Here is a 12,525-nt window from a genome sequence, read left to right on the forward strand (position 1 = left end):
CTGTCAGCAGGAATGCCACTCGAGACCAGAGGTCTGGCTGGGAGGGAAGGAGGGAGTGAGGGGGAGAAAGATGGATGGATGGAGAGTGGGATGGAGAAAAAAGAATGGATATTGGTAGGGAGGGAGAGGGATGTAGGAAAGTGGGAAGTTAAAATATGACGGGGGATCTCCAGGACCCTGAAGCTGTCAAACTGTCAGTCCAGAAGTAGGCTGTAGAATGTGTACACTTAACTGTGAACTGCCCTGCATTGTGATGCAAACAGGCTGGCTGATTTGTCAAGTGGCATATTTACACCCTCATGGACATATTACCTAAAATCTTTCAAATGGGCCTGCTGTTAGGAGGAAAAAGCCTTCCTGCTTTTTTCCTCTCTCTGTCCCTCTCTCTCTTTCTCACTGTCTCTCTCTCTCAAATTCAAATGCATTATTGGCATGAAATACATTAGTAAATATTGCCAAAGTGTACATATAGAAATACAGAAAGACATTAGAGCATGAACATAAATTGAACCGAACAATTCTCTCTCTCTCGCTCTCTCTCTCTAGCTGTCTATCTCTCTCTCTCTATCTCTCTCTAGCTCTATCTACCTCTTCCTATATCTGTCTGTCTCTCTCTCTCCCTCTCCCAAGCTTTCCCCAAGCTGCCATGCAGTGCCGTGGGGGTTAATGCAGGACGCCAGCGGACAGGAAGTCTGGCAGCAATTGCAGGCCCTAGCCAGGCGCACAAACCTTCCCACAGATTTAGGGTCTTTTGGTCGAAGTGACTTGCCATAGCTCACAGTTTGCTGGGTGGAAAAGCCTTACTCTTCATCTCTTAACGTCTGTGAGAAGAAACACGGCTCTTCTAAATTGTGTTTTCATTGGCCTGAAGGTTATAATAAGTACAAGACAACAAAATAAAAGTTGGGAAAAAAAGAACAAGGTCCCCCTTTCACAATCTGGAATTAAATTACTACTTTAAGCGAGCGTTCAAGGCCGGATACGTTGAACGTAAATTACTCCGGCCATACATCACCGTTTAAGATGGCGAGCCGCACCATACGTGTATATTGTACCCTACAAAAGCACAACTGGGCTGTAATAAAGCGAAGAGTGTCCGTGGAAAAAGAACTAGTGTAAACACCATGTTTAACAAAGGAAATGCAACACATGCGACAAACTGTTCGGGGCAATTCCTGGGGAAAAAAGGAACCATAAATACATGTGATTTGCAGGGCTGCTATCCCCTTGAAGCATTAACATAATTCTTGTGTAAGTCATTCATGAATTATCATAATGATCCCCGTGGAACACTGTAACACATACAAAGCCTGCTAATTGCTGCATAAATAACGCTCCCGTTCCCGCTTTGAGTGGTAACCTGGGTCCCTGGGAGTCCCTCCGCTGAGGTTCTTCCCTTACCTGTGTGTGTGCGTGGCGTTGCTTAGCGATAGACTACACAGCATTAATTCCCCAAAAGGTACGTGTTAAAACCAGCTTCGGTTATTTGTAAACAAAAGATGTGCATCTTTCTTGGACGATTTTTAAGAACGATGCATGTAATTGGACGCATTTGGTTGAAGAACAAAATCTTTTTGTTTCATTATACGGTGGGCAAGCTGCACTTGAAAATCCAAGGAGCGAGTAAAAAAAAATGTCTAGCTATTTTTCCAGTCGTGCCATCTCTTAATCTGAACATTCGTACCATTACAGCCCAGGAACTGTAGCCTAAATATTATGGATTTTTGGTAATAAACTTATGGTCGTCCCTGTGCACGCCGCTCTTGATTTGTAGTGAAACAGACATGTTGGCGAAATAAAAAGGTTAACTGCTCCACATGAATAATTTGTCAATTCCCAGCTCATATTTTTTTTTCCTACCGAAGAGACCGGGGGCTTTTAAAAATGACAGCGCGGAACAGCTTTCCACCCCCCCCACCCCCCCCCCAGTGAAAGTGACAGGATTGTTTTCTGAATCGCTGATAAGCTCAGTCCTCGGAGAGCGTAATCACGCGCTGATTCATGTCCCCCCCGTCTCCCCGGTACTCGGCTCCTCTCCCCTCCTCCACTCGCGCGCCAAAACGGGGGTCCCCTCTATAAACCCTGATTAACGCGGCGGTGGCGGCGGCGGCGGCAGCGACTCTGCGGGTCTTTGTTTCCCGCCGCTCTCGATTGACGCGGGACCGAGGCGCGGCGTTTTGAAAGGGCCGTCGGGCGAGCCGATGTTTGCGGAAACGCGGACCGGGACCAAGCCGAGGCTGGAGGATCTCTGGGTCGAATCGAGCTCGCTCACCCTTCACACACTGTAGTGCAGCCTGCTCAGTAGGCTGTCCCTTAAAGGCATGGTTCACTTTCTAGGGTTTTTTAAAATTATTATTGTTTGATAGGCCAAAATATTTTCTTTGTGTGTGATGAAGGATATTTTAGATATTTAGAGAAGTTTGTGATGACCTGCCAGGTTTAAAATGGCAGGTACAGTATAGGGCAAAGCAGGAAAATACACTTCAAGTAACTCCAAAACAGCTTGTATACATAGAAAATATACACTAAACCTTAATTTATAAAAAACAAAACCCCAAAAAATGAACTATCCTTTTAATAAACTGCTGATTGCTGTTTGATGCACTGTTCATAATGGCAGCGTTAAAACTGGCCTGTACACTAACCTATTACCTCTGAATCCTATATATAAATCAAACATTAATTGGCTTCTTGTGTCAGTGCTGTCATAGATTTTTTGTAACCTTTGTAATGGAACAAGCAGATTGGTCAAATTTTCCTGTCCACCTGCCACTGGTCCTCACTGCGGTGCATCTCCAAGCTGTAAATATCTTTATGAGCCGGTTGCTTCTTGATGGGCAAAAGTACAAAGTGGGATTTATAGTGAGTAAATGTAAGCACTCCATCCTCATGTTCCAGTCTTTTACTGGTGTGGCGTAGCCTCTCGTAAACTTGTTATGCAAGATCCCTCGCCGTTCTCGCTCGCCAGTCCTGTCAGGGAAAATGTCAGTTGGAGCCGGAGACGCTCGCCGGATCTCGGCCGCCCTTGATTGAAGGTTCTAATTAAGCGCGGGGAGAGAATGAAGCGGAATTAGCTGTCGGAAAGTCGCATTTAAGTGAGTGATGATCCGCGGCTGAGGTAGGCGCTTTAAACGATATAAATTGCCGTTTAAGTGTACGGGTTTAATGTTTGTCACGCGTTAATGTGACACAAGCCGGCGACGACAATCAAGCCACTCATTTTAATTTGGAGGCACTCGAGAGCTTTTTGTTGTACGGCCGGCTCTGTATAAATGAACACAACGACTGTTTTTATGTGAGAGCGTAAATGTTTCCTGCTTTCGGTTAGCCACTGAAGAGAAAATTATGTTTTATCTGCGTCGCGTCATTACTACAGACGTCTAAACACCATCGCTCGTAATGTGTTGTGTCTGAAAGGGAGTCTTTTTCTCTGCGGGTTGTTTAAAAATGCTCATTTGGCTTTGAAAGTCTACAATGATGAATGGTCGCCCAATAACATTTTATCTTCTCTCAGCGTGCCAACTGGGTCTTGCATATTGCCAGAGCGAGTTTTGCTTGGAACACTTTATATCATTTTCTCCTTTCATTTTGTAATCGTCGGAATTTAAATCACTGGGCACGAGGTAAGGCTTGAACATCAATGCAAGTCAGGAAAATGAAATGCAGCAAAGCGATAAGATGGTTCACTGTCGTGTACAAGATGTACTGCTGTGCTGTTTGCATTGCAGCTGTGTAACTGAATTGGGATCTCTTAAGTTAAGTCCTTGCTTTTTGTCTGTGTCTGCAGGCCCTGGAGAGCGAGTACGTGTCCTCCCAGCTGCACCAGTGGGTCGACCTCGTCTTCGGCTGCAAGCAGAAGGGGCCCGAGGCCGGCAAGGCCCTCAACGTCTTCTACCACCTGACCTACGAGGGCGCGGTCGACCTCAGCGCCATCACGGACCCCGCTCTGAGAGAGGTCATACGCCTGATGACCGTTACAAACACTTGAGCTATATTGGAATAACACTCAAATGTGCTCCTCCCTCTCAGAAGTAGTCCGTACCTGAACTGGTTAATGTTCATCGGAGAAGGCCAATATGTTGGGTCATAAGCCAACATTGTAGTTGATTTTGGAGATTATACTGTAAAAAAAATGTAGTTTGAACAACTTATTTCAAACTTTTGGGAAATTTCAGTAGCAGTTTGACAGAAACAGAGTGTTCTTGACTTTATCTTACTCAGCCACATGGATTGTGGGATAGCTGGAGGATTTGGAAGGCCTCCAGCCTTGTCCCTCTGATTTATCTTACTCCTCTCCAGTCTGGCAGTGACCAGAGCCTGCCTTCCTTGAATAACCAGTTGTAGTTGTATTGGCCCTTTTTTAATGGCCAGGCTATGGTAAACCTGTCCTTGGTCAGAATTTGTTTCTGCTTTTCATCTCTGTGTAGAGGTTGCCTGCCGGTAGGTACCAAAATGTGAGTTCAGTAGAAGAGTCGGCTTCAGGGCCAGTTTCTTTGTAGTGCTCAGCTCTTGGATTTTTCTTGCTTCGAATTGCAGCATGTTCATTTTATGTGCATTTATAATTGTATCACTGCTTTGGATGCAGTATCCAGCAGAAACAGACCCATTTCTGTTGGGCATGCATTATTTTGGCTTATTTCTCTACACTTTGTTTTTTTAGCAATAGGCTGAATTACGCTCTTCCAGGCAGATGCTTCTCTCAGTTAGTGTTCTTTATAAAATGGTCTTACAAACAAATTGTATCTTAAATAGTGGCTTTCACAGAAAACCATGACTGAGTAGTTATAAAATCCCACTTTGACGTGGATATGATTGTATTTCTCTGTAACGTTTACAGAAGACAGAAGCGAATTACCTGCTGGTTATGTGGAGGTACTGCACATTTGAGATCACGTTTAAATTTAAATTCAAGGGCATTCTTATAAGTGAGGCCCCAGGTGTTTCTGCTCCTGCAGAGCCTGAGCAAACAGGAAGCTAAATAACAGCAGTGGTATTGGAGGAGGGGAGGAGCCTGTTTCGCCTGGTAAATAAATGGCAGGGTCACCCCTAGCCAGGTGAGGGGAGGAGCCTGTGAAAGCATGTGATCCAGACCCAGTGTGAGTGCACACAACACACTACATAGCACATTGCAGCACGTTCACCACACTATGCAAATGTCCTGTATCAAAGGAAAGTAGGCCAGGCTGTCCCAGCTGGAGCAGAGCAGCTCCTGCTGAACCATAAGAACTGAAGGCTGTTAGAATCGGACACCAGGCTGCTCAGGTCGGTTCAGGCCGGCTGAACGGAGCATGCTCAGTGCAGCCCCCCGTGCCTTGCTCCAGTCTGCCCTTCATGCTCGCTGGCTGGGGCACGGGGAGATGAGAGGGCACGGCTCTGATTTATGGCCTCATTCAGGTAATTCACATACAGATGCGATGCTTAGCCTAGCATGCAGATTCATTGCCAAGCTCAGCCCATTACCCGGGGCATCTGTTTCACACCGGCAAAAAAACTAAATTGGATCCGTGACACCCACTTATTTCCGCAGAACCGCTCCGACGGCGAGGAAACAAATAAATTTGCAAAGGTGTCATAAACATGAGCGCCACTTCTGGAGGCCAGAGCCATTATGCACCGCCTACGCTCTCTTACAAAGACCTTGTTTCCTGAACACCTTCCTGCTCAACCTCTGAAAGGCCATTAAATCCTGCTCAACGCACTGAAACACTTGAGTCACAATAAATGAGATGTTAGCCCTGATATATATGAGTTGTGAGTATTGTTATGTATGAGCTTTTTTCATCGAAATTAAGTTGTGTTCTAGCCGGTGTATTTCAGTGGATACGGACAGGAATATCATTTTTTCCCGTTTATGTTTGTTTCTGTGACTGTGGGTTCTATCTGAGTGTTCCTGCACCTTTGGGTTGAGTTGTTCCCACAGTGTACGTCTTTGTAGATGTGGGCTGAGTCACTCCTGCCAATGTGTGTTTCTGGGAATGCGGGTTGAGTCGTTCCCACCAGAGTGTGTTTCTGGGTCTGTGGGTTGAGTTGTTCCCACAGCTTGTGTCTTTGTAGATGTGGGTTGAGTCACTCCTGCCAATGTGCGTTTCTGGGAATGTGGGTTGAGTTGTTTCATCCCAGACTCTGTTTCATTGGCAGAGGGTTGAGTGTTTCCCATCTGGGCGCAATAGTTTTTTGTTTTTTTCCGGAAGGCGCAGTTTGGGCCGGCCCCGCGTCAGTCAGGCCGGGGGCCTGCAGACGGCGGCGCTGAGCGACGGGTGTTTTGGCCGGGGTCCGTCTGCGCCGCGGCGCTGCTTTGTGTTCAGCCGGGCAGCTGCGTTTGCGTAGCGGCGGGCGGGCGGGGCAGCTGTAGGGCCGGGGCAGCCCCAGAGACTGCCCTCTCGGGCCCCCCGGGGCCCTCCAGTCGGCCGGTTGGAATGTCTCGCTGCAGATTAGGGCCGGCCGTAGGCCCCGGTGCTGTTTGCACAGACGGCGATGGCTTCCCCTCTTACCCACCCAAACTAAAATGGCTTTAATGTGAGCTCTGCTCGACAGCAAGTCGTGCCAAAGTACACAGAACGCAAAGCATGCTCTCGCTTCCCCGGTGGACATTCTTCTGTGTTGTTAGCTTTTAAACAAGGGTCATATTTAACGCAACAAGTTTTAATAAATGTCAGGTCAGAATTTAATCCAGATGACACTCAGTAAGCAGTTGAAAAACATATGGAGGCGAGGATAAAGCATTGGTCTTGTTCATAGAGAGAGCTCATTGCTGTCTACCTTGTGCTTTAGGAGTTGTTTTATTTTAATCACAAAAAGTATTACGTTGGCGAATACCACAAACACATAACCCGCAGACTGGTAATAATGCTTTTTTTGACAGGTCAATCATGTGAAATCTAATAGCAAGAGCTCAGGCAATTAAAGGTCTTAAACTGGATAACTAACAAAAAATTTTGACATAAATCCATGAACACCTTTACACTGTCTTTATGTGATATGTTTGATAGGCATCAGATTGTGAGCTTTTTTAAAAAGTTCAGTTTCTCAGTATTCCTGGAAGTTTCTGCAGTGGTGGACTAGAATATAATGAGCTCCCAGGTGAATCCACACCCTGCAGTGTGTGTGTGGAGGGAGAGGGAGAGGGAGAGAGGGGGCAGGGTCCCAGCAGCTGGATTTGATCCGGATCAAAACCTGAAGGGGCCAGAGAGATTCGCACGTCTGCTGGTGTTCACAGGGCTGAGCAGGAAGAGGCCTGGAGCTGGGCCTAGGAGTCTCCAGCCTCTCTGAGATTACTCTCCTCTTTACTCACCTCTCTGAGATTACTCTCCTCTTTACTCACCTCTCTGAGATTACTCTCCTCTTTACTCACCTCTCTGAGATTAGTTCTCTTTCCATACCTCTCTAAGATTACTCTCCTCTTTACTCACCTCTCTGAGATTATTGTTCTCTTTACTCACCTCTCTGAGATTATTCTTCTCTTTCCATACCTCTCTGAGATTACTCTCCTCTTTCCTCACCTCTCTGAGATTACTCTCCACTTTACTCACCTCTCTGAGATTATTCTTCTCTTTCCATACCTCTCTGAGATTACTCTCCTCTTTACTCACCTCTCTGAGATTACTCTCCTCTTTCCATACCTCTCTGAGATCACTCTCCTCTTTACTCACCTCTCTGAGATTACTCTCCACTTTACTCACCTCTCTGAGATTATTGTTCTCTTTCCATACCTCTCTGAGATTACTCTCCTCTTTCCATACCTCTCTGAGATTACTCTCCTCTTTCCATACCTCTCTGAGATCACTCTCCTCTTTACTCACCTCTCTGAGATTACTCTCCTCTTTACTCACCTCTCTAAGATTACTCTCCTCTTTACTCACCTCTCTGAGATTACTCTCCTCTTTCCATACCTCTCTGAGATTACTCTCCTCTTTACTCACCTCTCTAAGATTACTCCCCTCTTTTTCCACCTTTGAGATTTCTCTCCCCTTTTCATAGCTCTGAGATTACTCTCCTCTTTTTATGGGATCTCCAGCTAGTACAGGAAAAAGCTGGGCTGCTGCAGGAAAATGGTTCTGTTTAGTTTCAGGCCATTGTGAGAGGAAGGAGGGAGGGAGAGAGAGAGTGAGGGTGAGAGTGTGAGAAAGAGAGGGAGGCAGAGAGGGAAAGCGAGTGAGAGTGATGGAGAGAGGGAGACAGAAATGAAGGGGGGGGGTATTTAACAGAATTTCTCATGGAAATACCGTTCGCAGTCCTCTATGATGAGCTCATTCTGAGGGCCCCCGCCAATCTTTGCTAAATCAGCGAGAGGAGGAATGTATACACGCATGTACACACACTCTTTCTCCCTGTCACTCACACACACACAAACACACACGTGCTCACACACACATACTCTCTTTCTCTCTCTCTCTCTCTCTCACCACCACCACTGCTCGCAAACGCACGTGCACACAAACATACATGCTCAAAGGCACACACATACATATGCATGTACACACATACAAACACATACAAACACACACACACACACTTTTTAATGTCTTCACTTTGGCTCATGATTCAGCCCAGAACCTGTGAGGCAGGGTTTATTTTTAGGCGAGATGTGTTGCAATTAGCCGAGGCTAACGAGTTTCCCCCCTTTCCCCCCCCCCCCCCCCCCCCCCCAGGCTGCGGAGGCTCAGATCCAGAGATCTGGACAGACGCCCTGCCAGCTGCTCAGTGAACCCCACGCCCCACGGAGCTCCTCCACGCAGGCGGTGAGTGATGTCACGTAGCAGACCCCGCCGACCCCGTCCCCAGAAAACGCTCTGTGCCCGCAGGCTTGCCCCCCCGTAAAGACCAGAGACGGGCCCGGTGACCCAGTTTGGGAGCTCTACGCATTCCACGAAGGCTTTGACTTAAAAAGCTGAGGCGGGCTCCTCCTGATGGGTTTTGATGGCACTCTGCTTTGTTTTGCATTTGTCTGGATTCCATTGTTCTTTTGCCTCCTCCTCCACCTCCTGCCCCCTTCCCCTCTACCTCACCATTCCAACCTTATGTTTATCTTCTCTTTCAATCTCGCTTATTCTATCTTTCTCTCTCTCTCTCCCTCCCTTTCTGTCTCTCTCTGTACACACTCACACACACACACTTATGTACACATACATATATACCCCCTCACCCATGGGATGGGGGGGGGGGGGATGCTGGGAAAAGGGCCAAACTCCCAGCATGCACCTGTGAGCGGGAGTAACCCGCGGGAACAATGGGGGAAAGGTGACGGGCTCTTAACTGGGGTGGGGGCGGAGCCGAGAGAGACGGGCCCGGCCCCCATTAGCGCGGCGGCGCAGCGGCGTTGACAGCCGCAGCCTCGCCCCGGACCCGCTCCACCGCCACGGCCGGGTCACGCCGGGTCACCCGCCCTCGCCCGCACTGAGGGGCCCTGTGTGCCGAACGCGCCCCCGACGCGCCAGCGGCAGTCCCAAACAGGAGCGCATTAACGCTTACAAGCCGCACGCTCACAAACCTTTACTGTGCCTCTAACGAGAAGTTCGTCTCTTCCGCTTAATGCAGCCTGAATTACTTACAGAACTCAGAAGTATTACAGAGCTATTCGTAAGCCTGTTTCTTTCACTAAAACACAGCAGTGTTCATGAAAACATGATGATGATTAAGAAGTAAAGACTCTTTCCTCTGCGGAAGGAGGAGGTTCCTTGTGAGAAAAGTTTTATCTGATTGGGTGCAGCGGGGCCCAGTAGATCCGTGACAACGGAGCGCACCTGGAGCGCGTGTTCTATCTCAGGTGCTTGAAGGCGTCCTGTGTTGAATTTTCTCCCTCTGGTCTGGAGCCAGAGCGGGTGCTGTTACGGGAAGCTCTCAGATGCTCCTCAGCCCCCCAAACCAGAAGCAGATGAGGGATTTCTCTGTCTCTATCTCTCTCTCTCTTCGTCTCTTACCTCCTTTTCCTCTGTTCTTCTCCCTTTTACCTGTCATAGTCTGTCTCCCATGCATCCTCACGGAAAGACCCTGCTCCTCCCTGTCTCTTTCCTTCTTTCTCACCCCCCCACTACCTCTCACGCTCTCTCTCTCTCTCACACTTTCTTGCTGTTTCTTGCTCTCGCTTTCTCTCTCTCTTACTCTCTCTCCCTCTTTTTCACACCCCCACTACCTCTCTCTCTCTCTCTCTCTCTCTCTCTCTCTCTTTCCCACTTTCTCACACCCCCTCCACCTTTCGCTTTCTCTCTCTCTCTCTCTCTCCCCCCCCCCTCGCTGTGTGTCAGCAGTAGGCCAGCCGTTGGCCTCCTTCCCGCTGCTGGTAACGACGCTGTGAGTAGAGCCGGCGACCTGTCAAAAGCAGGGATTTGCCCAACGTGTGTTTGACATTAGGCAAATGTTTGCGCCGCTCTCACAGATATCCTTACGCACGGGCCAAAATACGGCATAGGTCAATAAAACCCCCCGCTGAAAGTATTCTGAGGCGAACATTTGTGTCTCTGGAAATGATTCCCAGAACCCGAAGGGAACAGCAAATGCGTTTCAGATTTAACCCGGACTTTATGAGCTGACTGGTACTACACTTCGAAGGTCTCTGCCAGTTCTGACGGCCGATGGCCAGGGTTTTTCCTGGCACAAAAAGGGTCTTTGGTGCTCCCCATCATTGGGCCTGGGTTATTTTAGCTACCCAACCCCCCCCCCCCCTCGAATTTTACAAAACATTACCTCTGACTCAAAACAAAAGAACATATTTCCTAATTGTACGGATCAAAATTTTATAAACGTTGGTATCATTGGTTAAAGAAAAAAACGTTTCTCACTACCATACGTTTGTAGCTCTGATTCGTGAGTGGTGACGCCAACAAGCCACTGAACGTGATAGTCCCACCCACAGAGCCCATGATGTTCTGCCTTGCTGTTCACGTCCGCCTGTGGGATAGCGACCATCAAGTTGTGTTAAGCGACCCCCATGTTACTGTGTAGTGTTAAGCTAATCGTCTTTATAAAATACATTTCAAAGTGACATCAAGTTAATTTCACCCTCTTCAAGTTAGCATGATACAAACTGAGATCGTACTGAAGAAAGTTTCCACGGAAACGATCCCTTGAAAGCAGCTTTGGGCTTTGAACAGAGGCTTTATATAATTACCAAAGATCCCACCTGATCATCCTCAGCCAGGGCCTGGATTGGCCTTTGAGTTCTGTTCAGTGATTCGCTAAGAGGGGGCACCTCGGTGCAGTGTGGTCAGAGAGGTGCTCCGCGTTCCTGTTTCTGGTCTGCCGGTGGTCCCTGTGCGTTCCTCTCTGGTGTGGCGGTCGGCGTGCTGGCGAGGCGTTGGGCTGATTGGCGGTCAGTCACACACACCGCACGTCAAGCGCAGCCGGTAATTTACTGCAGGTGGACCAATTAGCCGCGGCGGTTTGGGCGGCCCTCGCGGCCTCGTTACTGCGGACATCCCCAGACACGTCGCTGAGGGTGTGTGAGACGGATATACTGCCAACACTGACACCTACACACACGTACTAACACACACGCACAAATACACATGCATACATTGTTCAGCTGTACTAGTGTTCTTCACAGAAACACAAGCATGGATTGGGGTGAAACCATACATGTATTTAAACCCTTCAAGTATGTATTCTCCTTCAGTGGGAAATACATTTACGAACACCTCTCTCACAATGCTATTTAAGAAATGTATATTTTTATATCTAATTAAAAACGTCATTAATTTCCATATGTCCTTTTTATTTTGTATAAAGTGCAAAGTTTCAGCTATGCAGGTAGAAAACACTGATATCTTGAGTTCTGTCTTTACATTGTACACTACACTTTAATCTCTGCATAATTTCTACATTCTTTGTGTTGGACACCTTTTTCTATACTCCCTGTGCTGTACTCTCCGCTGTATTTTCTGTGCTGTACTCTGCGCTGTATTCTCTGTGCTGTACACTCTTTTCTGTATTCCCTGTGCTGTACTCTGTGCTGTATTCCCTGTGCTGTATTTTCTGTGTTGTGCACTCTTTTCTATACTCCCTATGCTGTACTCTCCGCTGTATTTTCTATTTTCTTTTCTGTATTCCCTGTGCTGTACTCTGGGCTGTATTCCCTGTGCTGTACTCTGTGCTGTATTCTCTGCGCTGTATTTTCTGTGTTGTGCACTCTTTTCTATACTCCCTATGCTGTACTCTCCACTGTATTTTCTGTGCTGTACTGTGCGCTGTATTCTCTGTGCTGTACACTCTTTTCTGTATTCCCTGTGCTGTACTCTGGACTGTACTCCCTGCTATAATGCCTGTGCGTGTGGGTGTGGCTGTGTGTGGGCGTGGTTTTCTGAACAGCGTCTCCTCCCCCCCGCAGACGGAAATCGCGTTCGGCGAGGAGTCGCCGCAGGACGTCATCATGGTGCTCAAGTTCCCCTCCAACTCGCCGGTGGTGCACGTGTCCGCCAACACGCAGCCCGGCCTGCAGGCCCCCGCCATCATCACCGTCACCGCCAACCGCCTCTTCGCCGTCAACAAGTGGCACGGCCTGCTGGGTGAGCGCGCCGCAGGGCCCGGTGGATC

At 48.1% G+C, this 12,525-nt stretch overlaps 1 protein-coding gene across 5 annotated transcripts in view; it reads left to right on the forward strand.

Moving 5' to 3' along the window:
* The window catches only part of LOC118226887 (lipopolysaccharide-responsive and beige-like anchor protein), a 212,269-nt gene that overhangs the window by 182,520 nt on the left and 17,224 nt on the right, over positions 1-12,525 (forward strand). For all 5 annotated transcript variants that reach the window (XM_035416849.1, XM_035416853.1, XM_035416854.1 and 2 more), the window contains 3 exons: positions 3,788-3,955; positions 8,649-8,738; positions 12,320-12,497. In XM_035416849.1, coding sequence (XP_035272740.1) covers positions 3,788-3,955; positions 8,649-8,738; positions 12,320-12,497 — 436 coding nt within the window. The remainder of the gene's footprint in view (positions 1-3,787; positions 3,956-8,648; positions 8,739-12,319; positions 12,498-12,525) is intronic.

This window comes from Anguilla anguilla, chromosome 5 (assembly GCF_013347855.1).
Source record: "Anguilla anguilla isolate fAngAng1 chromosome 5, fAngAng1.pri, whole genome shotgun sequence".
In the NCBI taxonomy this organism is placed as follows: Eukaryota; Metazoa; Chordata; class Actinopteri; order Anguilliformes; family Anguillidae; genus Anguilla; species Anguilla anguilla.